This window comes from Eucyclogobius newberryi, unplaced genomic scaffold (genome assembly GCF_026437365.1).
Source record: "Eucyclogobius newberryi isolate DKJ021-1_F unplaced genomic scaffold, fEucNew1.0.hap1 SCAF_12, whole genome shotgun sequence".
In the NCBI taxonomy this organism is placed as follows: domain Eukaryota; kingdom Metazoa; phylum Chordata; class Actinopteri; order Gobiiformes; family Gobiidae; genus Eucyclogobius; species Eucyclogobius newberryi.
Genome location: NW_027315746.1, coordinates 10,306,552 through 10,325,392, shown reverse-complemented (window position 1 = coordinate 10,325,392; position 18,841 = coordinate 10,306,552). Strand labels below are relative to the sequence as shown.

The window sequence follows — 18,841 nt, the reverse complement described above, 5'->3', positions numbered from 1 at the left end:
GCACCCCGGCCAAAACTATGAAAAAAGGTGCAACTTATAGTCCAGAAAATACGGTGATCATCTGATTGTAATTTCTTCGCACCACAGCCACTTTTGTACGTAATAACTGCAAGAAATCTACAATACAAAAATATGTTCTAAAAGGGAATAAAAGTACTTAGAATGTAAATAAACGGCGTCTGGATGATACAGTAGGGCACAATGGGCATAAAGGGCCTGTCACAAGAGCAGCTCTGGGGATTCTAACGCTCAGTGTTTAAGGGGGGATTCTCGCCTCACGCCAACAATAGTAAAACGCACTAAAAGCAGCCTGGTTCTGCCGGAGACTGTCTCCGTCTGTCTTTTGTCCAAGTGTCAAACGACGGAGGGACTTGCGTCATGGAGGGACCCTGTGGTGACGGCCATTGTTGGCTTTCTTCTCACTAGCGTCTTTTAGCCTCCCTCTCTCTCTCTCTCTCTCTCTCTCTCCTGCAACCCATTTCTCTTTCTCTCTTCGCTTTTTATCTTTCTCTACCCTCTCCTCGCTCTCCTCTTCTCCCACTTTCCCTTTCTTCTGTCTCTCTGCTTTGACCCTCTCCCCCCCGGCTCCCTTTCCCATTCCCTCTTATTTCTACTGCTCTTCAGACACTCATTGACTCTCATTCTCCATGACTTCTTTCTCTCTCCCATCTCTTCTTTACTTTGACCCTATCCCTCTTCTCTCTCTCCTCTGAGCTGCTTTCCCTCCTCTCTCACTCTTTATTCTTCACTCTTTTCCCCCCTGTTCTCTCCCTGCCATCCTTTCCTTCCTCCCTACTTTTCTTTACCCTTACGTCTTCTTTCTCTCTCCCATCTCTTCTCTACTTTGACCCTTTCTCTCTTCTCTCTCTCCTCTGAACTGCTTTCCCTCCTCTCTCCCTCGTTATTCTTCACTCTTTTTCCCCCTGTTCTCTCACCGTCATCCTTTCCTTCCTTTGCAATCTCCCTTTCTCTCCCTTTCGTCTGCTTTCTTCCCTCCCTCTTTCGCTCGTTCTCCTTTGACCCGCTCTTGACTTTTCTTTACCCTTATGTCTCCTTTCTCTCCATCTCTTCTCTACTTTGACCCTTTCTCTCGTCTCACTCTCCTCTGAGCTGCTCTCCCTCCTCTTTCCCTCTATATTCTACACTCTTCTTCCCCCTGTTCTCTCCCCGTCATCCTTTCCTTCCTTCTTAATCTCCCTTTCTCTTCCTTTCTTCCCTCCCTCTTTCTCTCGCTCTCTACTTTTCTTCACTCTTACGTCTTCCTTCTCCCCCTCTGCCTGCACTCTGGCGATGTTGTGATTTATGCAGATGGGCTGACATTAAAGAGGAGTTCCCATGGCGAGCAGAAGGGACGGCGGGCGTCGCCAGGGACAGTGCAAACACGTACGAGGCGAAGGATCGGTGCCACGCTGCCAACCGAGGGCCCAGAGTAAACAGCATTTACATACCGCCGGCCTTCTGTCTTAATGAAGACGTGGAAAATGGCGGCCATATTTGTTGACACACTATCTGGCAGTTTTGGCTCTGACCCCAAACTCATTAGTATGCAAATTTAGTGATGCTTTGACTCCTTTGACCATCGTTATGAAAAGAAAGCATGCGGGGAAACTAGCTGTAACTATGCATTTGACATTATTTGTAAGCTTTACTATATATAATACTGTAGTGTAGTAGTAGTAAATCACACATTATAACTTCTGTTGTGATTTCGTTTCCAGTTAAGCAGGAAATCAATTCATTTCAATGGTGAACTAGAGAAAAGTCTTGCCGCTAAAATATGATATTAAGTAAATGTTCAACGAGCGCCAGCAAGTCAACAATATGCACTTTTGTCTGGGCGGCTTGAAAACAGCTTTGTAGTCTGTACATTGTTTTTTGCGGTTGTGCTCAGGAGCCCTATGCACAATCATAACACGGGAATAAAGGGCCACAGATCATGGCGACTTCCTGAATAAGGTGGAAAGCAGTAACAGAAGGATGAAGAGGTACAAATATGAATTCTAATCCTATGAACTACAACAAGCACTGACGAACTGCTTTTACTTTTGCATGAGTAATAGTACATTAACATAGCAGCGTACTACTGTTGGTGGCAGTTCATCCATCACTAAAGAAGCCTACATGAAAATACATGAGGACAGATTGAAGTTGAAACGTCTACTACCACTACCACCACTACTACTACTACCACCACTACCACCACTACTACCACTACCACCACTACCACTACTACCACCACTATTACTACTACCACTACCACCACTACTACCACTACTACTACTACCACTACCACCACTACCACCACTACCACTACTACTACCACCACTATTACTACTACCACTACCACCACTACTACCACTACTACTACTACCACTACCACCACTACTACTACTACCACCACTATTACTACTACCACTACCACCACTACTAACACTACTACTACCACCACTACCACCACTACTACCACTACTACCACTACCACCACTACTACTACTACCACTACCACCACTACCACCACTACTACCACTACTACCACTACTACCACTACTACTACCACTACCACCACTACCACCACTACTACCACTACCACCACTACTACTACTACCACCACTACCACCACCACCACTACTACCACTACTACTACTACTACTACCACTACCACCACTACTATCACTACCACTACCACCACTACTACTACTACCACCACTACCACCACTACCACCACTACTACCACTACTACCACTACCACCACTACTACTACCACTACCACCACTACCACCACTACTACCACTACTACCACTACTACTACTACCACCACCACTACTACCACCACCACCACCACCACCACCACTACTACCACTACTACTACCACTTCTGCCAACTCTGCCAACTACAACCTACAGCCAACCTTCTGCCTCTACTACCACTAACTATACTGCAAGAACTACTACGACTACTACCTTTAACTGTGCCAGAGTATTAGCACACTAACCTAATGCATAGTGCACTACTGAGCATTATTACAGTGTGGTTCCTCCACCTCTCCAGAAGCCTGCATTATACAGTACTTCTTTGCGTGGACCAATTACGGCCGTCTTACTCCTGCTGGTTCATGGATTCAAAACAATCCGCATTCCAAGTATCCGGGCTTCTATCTCCCTAATGCGCCCCGTCTCCCGTACAAGAAAACCCCCTTGACCGCAATTGGACTTTTGCGCCTGGTCTGTGTGCAAATGGTTTTTCAAATGTGTGTGTCTCTCCTCCATCGCCGCCGCCCCCCTCCCCAATACCGCCTTTCCCGAACCAGATCTAATTTGAACCGGAACGTCGTTACAGCCGTGCTCGTTATTCCTCTCATTACGTGGTGAAATGGGAAAAAAGAAACAGCACCAAAAGCACCTTTTCAGATTCCAGTCGGGGGGGAAAAAGAAGACCCGTTCGGCAGGTAGAAGCAAGAAGGTGTCAAATCTGCACCAACGCTCATTTTCTACTCCCACATTTATGCCAAAATAATTCAGAGCGGTTTCCAGATCACTCAAATCACAGAGGTTTTAACTTCTCGGCTCGATATGGCAAAAAAAACAGCTGAAACCTTTGATTCGTGCATTTTTAAAGCCTTTTCTCGCCGCGCGTAATTTCCCCAGATACGCCGGAGCAAAGCGAGGCCGGTAAATCGAACGGGACGGAACGTTTTGACAAAAGTAAACAGAGAAAAGTAAATGACCATTGGCAGTTTGTAATGCGTTCTTCACTTCTCCTTTCCGCGGCTGTAACGTCGCATCGGCGCATTGATTCTGAAATGTCATCAAACTTTAGAATTGACCAGCAAAACAGATATAAACCTTTAAAAGATAAGTTTATAATGGTATAGGTGGTACTAATCAACAGTCACAACATAAATATTGCCTCAAACAGACGACACATGGACTTTGGGGGGACATAATCGCAGTAAAAGTCAATAATTCAGATTCATACATGTTATTAAGACACATTGTTAGGCGGTTAGCAGGCTGGGAACGGAGAAGGGAGGACATTCTCAGGCGGAGCATGCACGGGAGCCGAGGACAGATATAGGGTGGGATCAAACGCTCGGACACTGGGGAGGCCTGATAAAGAAGGAACTCGGACCAATTTTTCCTCCTCTTTCAAAATGAGCGAATCCAAAAAAGAACAAATCATATCTGAGAAAACGTGGCTCTCGTTTATTTTTTTTGTCGGCGGTCAACCGTGTGGGAAGCATACGCGGTGATTTTAAGGGTTTGTTCGCACTTCGAGGGTCCGGTCGTGGTCTGAGCTGAATTTAACCTCTGCGTATTTCGTTCGGTCCAGTTCTAGACCTGGTTTGATCGGTCTAATCCGGGTTTCGTTACGGTTTGAACCCCAATTTGAATGTGGGTGGAGCGTCTCCCGCTTGTACGTTTTTACCACCCATTTCTACTTTTCGTCAGGGAAACTTACCAAAATAAGAGAATTTCCTGCCCTCCATCTTGCGCCGCAATAAAATGCCAGAAAAGTGCAATTGTCGAGCAGAAGCTGAGAGGAGATGGACTAATGCAAGACTAATGTAAGACCATTAGTTTCCACGTGTCTGTTATTTCTTCATGACTCCATAGACGACCCGGCAGTGCTAAGAGCTGTCAGTCAATGGGCCCCGTGTATATTGAACACTTAATGCTGTGAATAATTCATGGCGCGCGGTTAAGTTTGGAGAGGTGCTGTGGAACAAAATGACTAGAGGGTAGGTAATTGTTATTGATTCTCCCTGAAGCTTCACTCGTGTTGAGAGCGGCTTGGGAGAGACGGGCTCCGGGACTCTATCAAAACCGCAAAATAAGCTCCGTCTCCACTCCGCCCGCCCCGCCGCTGGATATCTATAAATTTAACTGCCCCTGACGAGAGCAGAACCCGCTCGGGTCCATCAATATGGGAGCAAACTGGCACCTAGTCAGCGGGCTCCTGTTTTTTTTTTTCTTCCTGGCAGCGACGCGAGGGCCACCATGATGCCTGATCATCCCCTCTGTCAGCGCGCCGCCAGCCCCGTTCTTAAATATTCTGTAGGTCAGCGCTTTACAATGGCGTGCAGATGGCGGGGCGATAAGTCACGTTACCTTGGCTCTTCTAGACGTCGGGCGTAAATTCAACGGCACAAGGTTGGGTCCCGTAGCGTCTCGGATTTAAGAGCGGGCGGCTAAAATAAATTACTGGCTTTCTTTGAGGATTTGCCAGAGAGAATAGGGTTTTGCATTGATTTGATGGCAGAAGTTTGCGTGTCAAAAGTATCGACACCGAGATTCAAATAAGATTCTAAAACTAGTATCGAAACTAGATTTGAATAAGTATCGATACTAGCACATCAGACCACATGGTGATAGTGAAGAAACTGATCATATTATGAGTCGAAAAGTCCATTCTTTTGCCCATGTTTTTAACCGTCTTTGCTTTAAAATCGGTATCGAGTACAAAGCTTTTCCCTTGGTATCGAACTCAAGTGTAAAATGTCCTCATCGTAAAACTGTAAAACTGGTACGGAGCGTTCTTAGCTGCTTGTTTCCACGGAGACAAGTTTAATGCAATTGGAAAATTCCGGGCAAAACAATAATGACTGTTGGCCATCTGAATGGAGAGGTTTCTTCATATTTTAGAACATTATTGCTACTTCATTGTAAACACTTTAGCGTCTACAGTGGGAGACGGCTCAAACCCCCGTCAAGATGGAGCCTGACAAACAGGCGTCAATCGCACCTGTCAGTCGACCCCTTTTGTGTGGGCAGTGGATTTGATTTGGTGGTAAAACGGATCGAAGCCCTAAAGAGCAGCGGATTCTCTTCTGACACTCGGGTTTCTCAGCCGTAGTGGGGCCAGTTCTGCTTCTTGTGCTCCTCGCAAACTCGGGATTCCCAAATGAGAAGTCGAGGTTTCAGATTTGTTTGCGCTTTTTATGTCAGGAAAGTCAGGGTTTTGATGCGTCATAAAATCCCATGGGAAATTCTGAGGACAAACACTGAGCAGTCAGTGTAGTGACCACCACCTGCTATATATGTTATGTATTATGAAAAACTAACATTGCATAACATTAACATCTTGAGTAGAGGAAGGAGATACATAAATGAGTCTAATAATTAAAACCATTTATAAATACTTGAAAAAGCAACAGCTCACTATCGCTATAAAGTGACTGTTCTGACCTTCTGTGGTCACTTTTCTGGTATATTCACATTTTAACAAAGACTTGAACCTCAACCAAGACATTAACAGGAACATTTCAGCACGACGCATTGTTAAAATACCATCTGAACATCGTTATCGAGGTCAATATTAATGTAGTCAGTATTGTCCATCCCTTAATCATGAGTAATTTAAGACATTATTCGTATGTTATTGGGAGGACAATATCTTCTGTGTTGCGTTAAGAGATAATCTTTGGAAGTCGTCGCGTTAAGCTTGATAGAGGTTCAAGAAGAGGCAAGTTACGGACACTACAGTCGTGGAAGGGAAGGAATCCCGACGAAACCCAACAAACGTCTATTAACGACACTTTCTAAACACACTAAAGGGATCAGGAATGGGGCGTCGGGCCGGTTCAAACACGTGGGGAGCGGCGGAGGGAAGGCATGCACTCGCAAAAACAAAAGGATTCATGCGCCGGTGCAAGAAAAAGGACAAGCTGACCGCTACGAGGGGAACGTTGGCGTGGAGGGTACGGCGCTGTCGAGAGTTTCCAGGGGAGGGAGTTTCGGGGAGTCACTCAAAAACAACTGGGGGAGTTTATCACTTCAGCTAAAGTCAACTTTTATTTCCATGGGGTGGGAGGGAGGGAAGAGATTAAAAGTGAAATTGACAAACCTTCGCGCTGGTCTGTGTGTGGATGGAGTGATTTGATGATGGTGAGCGATGGACAGGGAAGAGGACAGTGAAATATGACAGTGAAAGAGTTTGTCTTTTGTACATAGACACAGGAGGTTAGTGAAATGAGGCAAACAGATGCATCCACGTGGTGTGTCAAGAAGGAAAACGTGTCATTTGACTGACAAACACACAAGGGTTAGAGGCAGAAAGTGACAACATGCTCCCGGTAAAACTACGAATCACAAACCTTCACTGTAAATGATTCGAGCACCGGTTTTATTCCATCCGTCCCGTCTGTCCCAATAGTAAATATATAACCTACTGCGGTTGTGAAATGGATCAAATTGCGCAACGTCAAATGTAGACGGGTATTTACTCGGCAAATGGGGCAAAAGGTGCTGTAAATGCTAGATAAAAGACTAAAACTAACAGGAAAAATATGAATCCTGGCGTTCTGGTGCTGGTAAATACACAGTGAAGAACACAGGCCAAAGTAAGCGTTTGAAAAGCCTGTCGGAAAACATAAAAAAAACATGACGGTTGGCAAATTTGAGAATAATTTTGAGGATTTATAAGGCAAAAATGAAGAAGCTTTCTATTGGCGTTTATTAAAGCTTGTTAGTAGGGAAAGATTAACATGGGCAACACTTTTTTTAACACTAACACTCCTTAATTTAATCCTTACTTACAATGTGAAAACAGGTAAGAATATTGTACTTGACCCCTCTAACACACACTGCAATCGTCATTACCACACAATTCTGCATATTTTACGTTTTAAAGCAACATTCGAACGAGCGCTGCGAAATAAATAATGCATAAACTGTGCATATAACCCTTTTAAATGTAAACTTTTTGATTAAATCCAGCTCAAAATGAGTCAGTTTCCCCTCTTGACACTCACATAAACAGAGACATACACACAAAAAACCAGCATGAAGATATTTGGATTACAGCAAAGGCCCTGTGCGGTGTCTGTATCCCAGGTGACGCATTGACATGTCAGTGGGAAATATGAGGGAGTGGCAGCCGACAGGAGCTGACATCTCTGCGCCGACGTGGGGGGAAAAGAGTTTGACAAACGAGCGCTGCTTGTACAATCGCACACGCACACACACACACACACACACACAGAAGAGGGACGCTCGCCATTCCGCCCACGTCGGCCCTCCCTCCGGCGCCGGGGCGAGCAAAGTGACCCCCGGCGAACAGGTAGCAGCCGCCGCCACCTGCGCGCCTCCCAAACACAGGCGCACATGGGCTTTTAATGGATGGGAAGAGGGAGCGTGTATGAACGGGGTGCGCGGAGAGAAAGGTGAAAGCGAAGCAATCCGCAAACGGAGAGAGAGAGAGAGGGAGCGTGGACACCCGTCTATACCGCCTACGACAAAGAGTCCGACCCGCCCGTTTACCTACAGCGAGGGAGGAATACGGCGCAGGAAATGTCAAGACAAAGGTGGTGACAGCGCGCCGCCAGCGTATTTGTGTTAGCGCGGACGGGGATTGGATCAGGTGGCGACGGTGTAAGTGAAAAAACAAACAAGCCCCGGCACATAACAAGCAGAGAGAATGGCGTTCTGACAAGGGTACGGGCAGAAAACAAGGCACTTATGAAACCTCCCCTATGTGTCACCTCCACTGCAGCGTTTGGATTGTACTTTAATAAGACTGAATCATTGGGATTTTTAACTTTGGTCATTTATTTTTTTATTTATCAGCATCAATTTGGGAGAAAAATCCATGTTTAATGTTTTTTTTCCAAATGAAACCGCACAATTATCAGTTTGAGCTTTTACTCTTGAGGCCATTAATCAAAACTGTGCTGCAGATTGTTGTTTGTGGATGGATCCTGCGCTGCCTTCAGCCCCTGATCTCCTCTCAGGAGTATCAAAAACACACAGGAGAAAACTAGGCAGGCGTGTCAGGGGCCACTTGAGTCGAGTCCCACATGTTTAAAACCCAATCAAGCAGCCCGTGATAGCACAGCCCCAGGTCCCCCCGCCTCGTTGTTGCAGCCGGAACAGAACTAGACCAAAAACATGGCTGGGGCCTTTTGTTCTCAGTTGCAGCCAAGCAGACTTTTAAAAGGATACGCTCGGCTTGATTTCTATCTGTGGAGCGGAGTGGTGGTCTGGTGGAGCGTTGGCGCAGGGGCCAGTGGGTTGACAGCTACCTGGGTGGTGTTACACAGTGGCTGGGCCTGAGGGGCCCCGCTGGCGCCGTGGCACACACCACTGTAATTACCTGTGAGGGGAAAGGCTGTCTGTACCTGTGACAGACAGCTGCTGATTAATAGATGAGACTCGGCTTCTCTCTCGGCTGTTGCTCAGCTGCAATCTCACAAAATATGAGCTTTAAACCATGCGGCGGGTCCAATGTGCTTTACCAAATCACTTTCAACAGAAGCATCTTAAATCATCATAAAGATGCTTCTTATCTGTCATGTGTTGTAACATGGCTGTGTTACACCACGGCCACACAGAAGCAGACAAATGACTCCATTAAAGCAAACACACTGTCACCAAACAAACACATGTGGATCCTCGGTTACCACAGAAATGATTTTTGTTTTTTTATTTCAGTAACTTGAGTCTAAGTTCATTTGGTGTGTTAGATTTAGGTTTTGGAGGCCACAGAAATATATATACTTCTGTTTTGACTGTTCTTACAAGGCCTTTTATAACCAGTAACAATGTTTAAACAGCATAAAGCCAATTAGAAAAGTACAAAATGTATCTGAATACCAGAAAACATATTGAACTAGGACAAGCCTAATAACGTTTTATAACCTTATTTTTCCTGAAAAAGGCTCTATTTAATTCCCAGTATCTCCGGGCTTCATATGGTTCTTATTTACTCGTCCAACAATCATTAATGTGAGTTTGGTCTGAAGCGCCCAGAGCCTGATGTTTAATCTGTAAACGTGATCCATCGCAGATCAGTGCCACGGCCTCTTCTAATGCAGGAAGCAAACTATTTTTCACTTTAAATAATGAAGCTGTTTATATAGTATATTTTGGAGATTAAGATAATACAATAACTTCATATTCTGTTTGCAGAAGGTTGTAACGCTTTGTTCAGAGAGTGCGAGTGTCATGATCTAACATTTCAGTGTCGATTAGTCACAATTGGTGCATGACCATGATTTTTTCTTTCATTACTTTTGTCTAATAGCTCTCCATTCTTTTACAACGTGACTTGATTTATGTGACTTTAACGGCAAAACAATTAAATTGAGGTTTATTTTTTGTACGGATTGAATGGAAATGACTTAACTTTGCTTAAAAATGTCCACAATATATAATTATTTTAGTTTATAATACATTTTTGGCTGAATAATTGATGAACTGAATATCTTTAAATCTTTATATGACTCAGGGAAACTAAGTAAAACTATTTTATTAAGTTAGATAACACAATTTAAGAGTAAAAAGTGATGTAGAGCCATGTAGAGGCTTTCAACATCTTTGAGCATGACACCTGAGTAGAGCTAGTATTCCACTCCCTGACACCTCCACCAGCCTCTTAAGGGTATTCACGGCGGGACAGAGTGGTTTCTCTGTAGCTCTGACCCAGCCTGATCCGGGACGGGCGCTGCACTGCCCTTGGCCTGCATTAGTCTGCTCGCGGAGACGGGAGAAGTCTTCCGTGCCTTTCAGCAAGTTTCGCCAGAGGATAATGGAGCTTTTGATACACACACACACACAGAGACACACACACAGAGACACACACACACACAATGTATATAAAGATGGATTTTCACACAGGCAGAGGAAATGGTTTTCAATGCAGCTGTTCCCAAAACCACACCTGCTCAGAGATCCCATCCAACACGGGACGGTTCGTCGGCGCGGGTGGACGGAAGCCAGTTGGGGCTCATGTGTGAGAGAATGGGCGAGCGGACAGACAAAAGGAGGAGAAACGGGCGAAACGGGTGAGGACGTTGGGAAAGTGACACAATACCTGCTACGCCGTCGGTCCGTCAATAGGTTTAAGGTGGAGCGAGATATGCTGGGATTTATCGCTGTAAAGGTCACGGGCGGTTAATGGAACAAGATGTCAATCGAGAACAATCGGCGCGCGCCCACACAGCGCCGAGATCATCATTCATCATTTAAAACAAGTGGGATTAGTCAGCGTTAGGCCCGATGTGCGCACGGAGAACACGCAGGCGGAGTTAGAAATGGAAAGAGATCAGACGGAAAGTGATCAGGGTTACGGCACTTTTTGTTAAGGCAAAATAACCTTTTTTTTAAGGTTGAGGTGAAATTTAACTTCTCTATCTGCAGCGCCAACCTAAACACTGCACTTTAGGTTAGTGCTGATTTTTTTAGCTCTTGAGTCTTAACAATATTGCATGTATAAATTAGGGATATGAAAATCTCACAGTACAATATTACCACGATATTAATTCCATAGTACAATATTTAAAACTATATTAATTTCACGGTAAAATATTAACAGGATATTAATTTCATAGTACAATATTACTACAATGTTAATTTCATAGTACAATATTACTACAAAATCAATTTCATAGTACAATATTACTACAATGTTAATTTCATAGTACAATATTACTACAATGTTAATTTCATAGTACAATATTACTACAATGTTAATTTCATAGTACAATTTTACTACAAAATCAATTTCATAGTACAATATTAAAACAATATTAATTTGATGGTAACATTTTTTTGCAATATTGTGAAAACAATTATACTTTTTCCATTTAAATGCAAAAGTGTCACATTTCAAATAATAAAGATTTAAAAGTTCTTGTTATTAACCATTATTTCTTCTTGTTTCCTGCGCTAACATCGAGAACAAACCTCATTTAGTGACACACACATAACATTTGTGTGACACTTTTAATAATATATCATCAAAATATTTCACTTAATGTTACATCCCTGATAATAATTAGTCATTGTTTCGACTCAAACACTTTTCACAGCTCTATACAGTATTTTCAGATGATCAAAGTGCAGAAACCCTGAATGATGACACAGGAATAACAGGAGAAAGATGGATCCATGTTTGTGACTTTACCTCGCACGTAGAGATTGGCAGGTGCAGAGTAGCGGGTCCCGGCGCTGTTCATGGCCACGCATTCGTACTTCCCCTGGTCCGACTCCTCGCTGTTCTCGATCTGAAGGGCTCCTGCGCGAGGGATTAGCACAGTTAGCGGTCTGGAAATGTAGAGCTAGGCTAAAAATCTAAAAAAAATGAATCAAATGCGGCATGTGTGACGTGACTTGGGCGAGTGGTCGACCGGTTCATGCGTAATTAAACGATTTAGACACAGAGCCAGTTTTGTGGAAATGAGCTTACGGCGACAGAAGGATTCAGTCGATTTGGCATGTTCCGGAGGAAAAGTGCTAACATTTGCCCATTTCTGCCCTTCTTTGAGCGAAACCAAGGCTGCCGGGTCAATTAAAGCTCTCAAAAACATGTCGAAAGTGCTGGTGTGGATGCATTTCAACCAGAGGAGACAGGCCAGTTCACATGAGTGAGGTATGAAGACTACTCTTGGTAAACTTTAGGTAGTCACCGGCGTTATTGACGTGGTTCAGAGGGGGAAACGTACAGATCTGAGGGTGAATATTCCGTCTCTCTTTCACCAAGTGTCTAGCCCAGCGGTTCACACCCTTGCCAATTAAAAAAAAAAGTAGGATTCTGTCATTTGAGAGAAGACAGAAATTTAAACTAAGACGAAACTAATGCAATACAAGAAACTCATGAATATCAGAACATGTTTGGAGAGGTCTTAACAACGGTACAACACGATCTTGCTGCAAAAACATGAGAATTGTTTGTTATTTGCGGACAATATTCTATTATCCATATGATCAAAGTACCCTCTGGTAGGTGTACGTGTACCTCTGGGTGGGACTCATTGGTCTAGAGCACACTGGTGGAAGGAGGAGATGATGGACAGGTCGAGTCGGCTGATGTTTGATTGATTTTCGACACACGATCGCAACAAACAGGTGAACGAGTGAGGAATTCCAGCTTGGATTTTTGTGTCGGCGAAAGAACTTTACGCCCTCCGACCTTACGGGGGCGCTAGCTACAATTTAGCCTCCTAAAATAGCACGAACGACGTCAGCCACTTTGACATAGCTCGACAGTGTTCCCATGTGTCCGGAGGTAGAGCAATAAAATAAATAAATCCACGTGACGGAGGGCTGCTCTCCGGCGTGCGAGATCATTACCGCTTCCCTTCCTCGCACTGTATTTGACCGTGACTCAGCGCGGGCCCCGGGGAGCCGCTCCTCAAGACAGATGGCTCGGATTAGCATTCACATCTCAAGTAGCTGCAGTCGTCAAACCCAAAAGCTAGCATGGTGTTCGGAACAAAGCGTCGCAGGCCCCGCGGGAACACGTCTGGGCGCGGCCGGGGTTTTTTTTTTTTTTGACACGCCGTCTATAACCGTCGCTGTGTAATCGCGGCTACTGAATTGTAGCTTCTGACGGGGAGAAAGTTTGAAGGGGGCTGGAAATAAACTTACCTGCAACCCTGGCTCTAAAAATATATGCTTTAAACTTTGACATTTCGGCGCACACATATGTATATATATATGTATGACAAGCGATGATTGCCGTCAAAACAGTTCTTGGAAACAGCATGGCGCTCGCATGAAAGAGTGCCAGCTACCATGCGGTTTGACAATGACAAAAATACTCATGTCGTAATATTTCTCCCGTATTTCATGCATGAGATGAAGATAACAAACAGGTTCGTCACCAACCGATCGGGGAGGGTGGAGGTGGAAGGGGGTGCGATTGTGGAGGACATGAAGACGAGAGTAACACGGCGGGGCAATGACGCAATAATGACTGGTGAGTGTTGACGGGTCGCCTTCCCAACCAGAGGCGCTCGCGGCTGCGCTCGCTGAGGCGCGCGATGCACCGCCGCATGCTAATGTGGGTGTCACCGATCTGTCAATCTGCCCGTTTTTCCCATGGGAGAACGCAGCGTGCGCCGTTAAAGCTAAAGCTGAAAAAGGTGTGTGGAAGGTTAGCCCGGTGTGGCAGATGCGACGCTAAACTCTTTCAATAAGTCCGACCACTTTGATGCGGCTGGAGCCAAGGTCACGGGGAAGTTTTATGATAGGGAAGTTACAATAAGCCAACTGTGGGGGTTTTTATAGGAAAAGTACAGGGATAAAAAGACACCGGGAAATAATTACTGCCTCCACTGAACATGTTTGGACTGATGAAGCTACAGTGAAGTTTACATAATGCCACAAACTTATATTTTCATAAGGTTGGTGGTCTAGTTTGTGTTATTTATCATTAGAATAAAGTTTGATTCAGTTCAAAGGCAAAGTAGGGCTTTTTGTGTGGATGAAACCAACTTATATTTCCGTAGTCAACGATTCAAACGATTTTATTTATTTGGTTAAGACGATTTTAACCAGATAATAGGCAAAATATTCTAACTGAAGGCTTCTAAATATAGAACATGCATGAATATTGATGGAATTGAGGACTAGTTTATTCTTTTTTTGACATTTTGATTTAAAAATGCTGCCGTCTTTGTGATACAACGTCTTTTACACGTGTTTTAGAGTCTGTGCGGTCCAGTAATAGTCGACCGGTCATAATTATGCCGTTTTATCGATGCAGCCCCAGTATTTTGGATACTTTTATGGCATTCTTTTTCCACTGTTCCTGCCCTTACTGTCATTGCGGGACAAATAAAGGATATTTTATCGACACACGTACACTCCAAGCTGCATTGCCATTGTGTCAAATATGCACGATAAGCAAAAGGTTCCTCCAGCTAACGTGGTCCTGAACAAGCCTCGCTCCAGATGTGTAAAGGGGTCCCGGGACAGGTTTCCCCAGTTCTTTTGAAGGATGGGAAAATGCACGGGGTCAATAAAGTGCATCTTAACATTAAAGAGGGATTACACAGGCCTCAAAGTTTAACCTTCATTTTTTGCCAAGTCATGTGTCAATTAAAATGAGTATAACTAGTAGAAAAAGTCTGTACAATTCACGTTAAATAACTGTTCTTTTAATTAATCTAGTGAAATAGACAGTGGCTCGCTCTGGCTGCAAATGTATTCAGCGTTGCCCGGACGACCACTATTTACCGCAATGTTGTTTGGTGGAAATCATGCTTCGACTCAAGGGAAAAAGGCGATGATTTCCATAAAAAGGGGGTTGAAACTCCCACCTTAACAATCCCGGGCCCTGCGCACCGTGGGCCACTGCTGCACGGGCTGTATGCAAATGTGGCCGCCGCACGGAGACACCCGGGCTGCGGTCCTCTGGGTGACCATGCGCTGGTCTTTAGTTTAAAAATCATCGCCTGGCGGTGTTGAAACCCCAGAAGAGAAGCCCGAGAAAGGCGTTTGTTCAGGGCGAAATGAGCAGTTTTTTCCCTGTGTAGTTCTTCCGAGTGCAGGGTGACATTTGGAGTTAAGCATTTTTGTAGAAACATAGTTGGTGAGTAGCTAAGTAGTAGAAATGTACTTAAATTTCTCTCTCATTGAAATTATAACACTGTATAGCACAGTATTTTGATGAACTGTAAGACAATGTTGTGTTGGTGTATTCTTTAACCAGTCCAAAGCCTGTATAAATGAAGACTAAATGAGTAGGGGCACCAATCGTAAAGGTATGCCAAAACACTCCATTTTTGGAATGTGATGATCTCATAAGACAACTTACTAAAGCGACTAAGATGGCAAGCAGTTCAGACTTCAGAATAATGAATGAATACGTTCAATTGATCATGTTGTGGTGGACTTTTTTCCGGGTTGGTGAGCATTTGTTTGTTAAGGAACATAAAGGACACTGGACAAAAACATTTGATTGTGGACTGGACACAGGCGGGAGCAGGAGCGCGGATGAACCGGATGAGCGGAGCCGGGAAATGTGGAGGGATGTGGCGGAGACGTGACATTTTCCAACACACCGCCGTCCTTACCTCTAATTGGGGTACCACCTACGGGCGCCAGTCAATTCAATGCAAACAGGGCGGAGAGGTTTTAGTTAGTAATCCACTGGGGAAAAAACACGACTTCAGAGTACAGGCGGCACAGCAGTGGTTCTCAAATTGTAATGTAAAAAAAGAGGCAGGTTTGCTTTGGTGGCTCTTGTTTGTTGATTAGAAACAGACTTTTGGTGGTTTAAGGGCAGTTATGGTTTAGAATTAGATTTTAGTTTTTAGCGTGGACCAGGATCAGGACTAGTTCTGAGTTCTGGTCCAGTCTAAGTTCACAGTAGTCCTGGTTTAGTCTGGTTTGAGTCCATAGAACTATTGATTTGGTCATGGTTTGAGTCCATAGAACTATTGATTTGGTCATGGTTCAGTCCAAGTTTTTAAGTTGTCCTGGTATAGTCCCGGTGTAGTCTTGGTTCTGTCTTGGTCCTGTCTTGGTCCTGTCTTGGTCCTGTCTTGGTCCTGTCTTGGTTCTGGCCTGGTTCTGACCTGGTTCTGACCTGGTTCTGTCCTGGTGCTGTCCTGGTGCTGTCTTGGTTCTGGCCTGGTTCTGACCTGGTTCTGTCCTGGTTCTGACCTGGTTCTGTCCTGGTTCTGACCTGGTTCTGACCTGGTTCTGTCCTGGTGCTGTCTTGGTTCTGGCCTGGTGCTGTCCTGAGTCATCCATGCCTGTATGATCCTGGTGTGTTTTTTTGTACCACAAGTTTGAGAATCACTGCAGTATTTACACATTTTAAAGCCTCACATGAACAGCTTAAACCCCATTGGCCCTTGTTCCATATCTGCTTTAAACAGCAACTTAAGCAAAGTTACAAATAGAAATTCCAAATTAGCAAAGAAACATCAAAGTCATACACAGTAAACACAGTGACATTTATCAGAATGTATTTAGGTCGCGAAAGAGAAGATAGTGTCTCTCTAATGACTGATACATTAAAAATAAAACTAATAGATTTGTTTATGCCTTCTTAGTCAAGGCAATTAATGGCAATAAATCAATGGCAGTACCACTTTGTGCTTCTGCATGCTCTGGTACAGCACCAGATGTCAGGAAAATATGCTGATGTAACATTGTTGGTTTGAGGGCATTTCATATCAACACTTTTCCAGGCACAGCTTTTGTACGTGTGAAAAGTAATTAATGAGGGTTGCTAAAAACGTGTAATATTTGACAACATTTAGCAGAAGTCATTCCAACGTAAGAATACAGTCTGCAAATCTGGCAAAAGCTACGTATGCTCTCTTTATCATTCAGGTCGGGCCGGCCTTGCTTATTTATCACAACGACTCGCGCCGTGAAACAACAGAAAAAATGACTCAATTGATTTTTATTGTTATTTTTTGCCGGGCTAAATCTGAGCTAATGCATCACCGGCTGCCCTTCCGCTAACCCAGATGTACGCTTTAAAGGATTTACGGTTAAAAAAACACTCTTTGTACTTTTACAAGGTTGTGGAACCACGCGTCACTATCAAAGGTTGCAGAAGTTTGGATGCGGCGACACTTGTCAGCGCTTCAACTGCTGCCGATGTGCGCCACGGCTGAGCTGGCTAATAACGGCGCCAGTGACAAGCTGTAGGAAATGTTCACAATTCATTCTGATCAAAGACTACGGGAGGCAGACATGACAACAAAGTCCCGTTTCCATTGACTTTTCCCCCCAACACGGCGTCGCAGCTCTCGTCCGCCGCTGACATAATACGACGCGGTAACGAGCATTTTGAATCTTTCAAGTGCGTTTAATTACCTGAGCGGAGCTGTTTGATGCGGCCGTTGCTGCTGTTGATGTCCACGGGAAGCATGTCTTTGTACCACGTGATCTCGGGGTCGGGGTTCCCGCTGGCGGCGCACAGCATGGTGGCCGTGCGGGTCTTCTCCACCACACGGAGCTGGGGGCCCATGTCGATGGTGGGGAAGCCGTGAGGGATCTGGTCCTCTGCAAGACACGGGGACGACGACGGGTTAAGCAAAAACACATTCGCTTGGAACAAAGAGAGATTCGACGAGTGGATGGAACACTGAGGTGGATGATGAGTGTAAAGCAGGAAAAGATGAGACAAGAGAAACTGTTATTGTGCCACAAAGGGGAAATTCCAGGGTTGCAACAGACGGTTTACGAAGGAGCACGAGGCTAGAGACACACCATCAAAATCAAGATAATAATTCATCAAAATTGACTTTGCATAAGTGGAGAAAAACTATAAGGCTACAACCATATTATGTACAAGAAGTTGGGGTAAAGTGCGAGGAGGGACATTCAGCGACATTTTGTACTAAGACTTAAGCAATCCAGTGGTGAATCTCTTTATTAATTTATTCTATATCACCTCAAACATTGATTTGAAAGTTTAAAACATAACTTTTTTACCTCCAATTGTTATTTTTAATCAGTTCTTTTTTTTAAATTAATATACTTGATATACATTTTTTGCATCGCTTCACAAAATTATCCAAATGCCTATATTGCCCACACATATTTAGTTTCATTCATAACAATATTCATAAACCTGTACAAATATTTATCAGTTTGTTATGTTATGTTGTTAAGATTATTTGGTTAAATCCCACAGTTTGACTCATTGCTGTTAAAATTCCAAATAAAATATAACAGGAAAAAAAGAAAATAAATATATTGTTTTAAATGCAAATTAAATCTACTGAAAGTATGGAGCATGTGACCTGCTTCTGTTACAAACCCTGGCCCAGGACTTCTACAGTGCATTTCTATGGAACAGACATAAAGAGAACTGCCTCTGGTCAGTTGACAAAACTCATTGAGACAGAAAAACAACATTGTGTTCTGAAGTGTCATAAGGGCTTTCAATTGCCCTTTACTGAAGTGCGTTTAGCTGGTGGTGAGTCGGCGAGGACAGAAGCCGGCGCGGCGTGGAGAAAAACATAAGGCGGAGCCGCACAATATACATCACAGTCCAATTTGAATTGCAGCAATTATCAACACGTAGGAGCTGCAATTATACATAGACGATAGAATGTTCTCTGTAAACAAGACAAAAGTGTGTTCTTACGTTA

General features: G+C 44.1%; 2 protein-coding genes across 15 annotated transcripts in view; both read right to left on the bottom strand.

Moving 5' to 3' along the window:
• Nucleotides 1–18,841, bottom strand: part of LOC140356045 (receptor-type tyrosine-protein phosphatase F-like) — a 308,485-nt gene that overhangs the window by 107,358 nt on the left and 182,286 nt on the right. For 7 of the 14 annotated variants that reach the window (XM_072440741.1, XM_072440745.1, XM_072440750.1 and 4 more), the window contains 3 exons: nt 17,559–17,747; nt 15,797–15,814; nt 11,902–12,012 (listed from right to left, as the gene is read on the bottom strand). In XM_072440741.1, coding sequence (XP_072296842.1) covers nt 11,902–12,012; nt 15,797–15,814; nt 17,559–17,747 — 318 coding nt within the window. The remainder of the gene's footprint in view (nt 1–11,901; nt 12,013–15,796; nt 15,815–17,558; nt 17,748–18,841) is intronic. The other 7 variants (XM_072440744.1, XM_072440748.1, XM_072440747.1 and 4 more) reach the window with 1 other exon arrangement.
• Nucleotides 1–18,841, bottom strand: part of ccl25a (chemokine (C-C motif) ligand 25a) — a 248,417-nt gene that overhangs the window by 205,178 nt on the left and 24,398 nt on the right. The gene's annotated exons all lie outside the window — the stretch shown is intronic.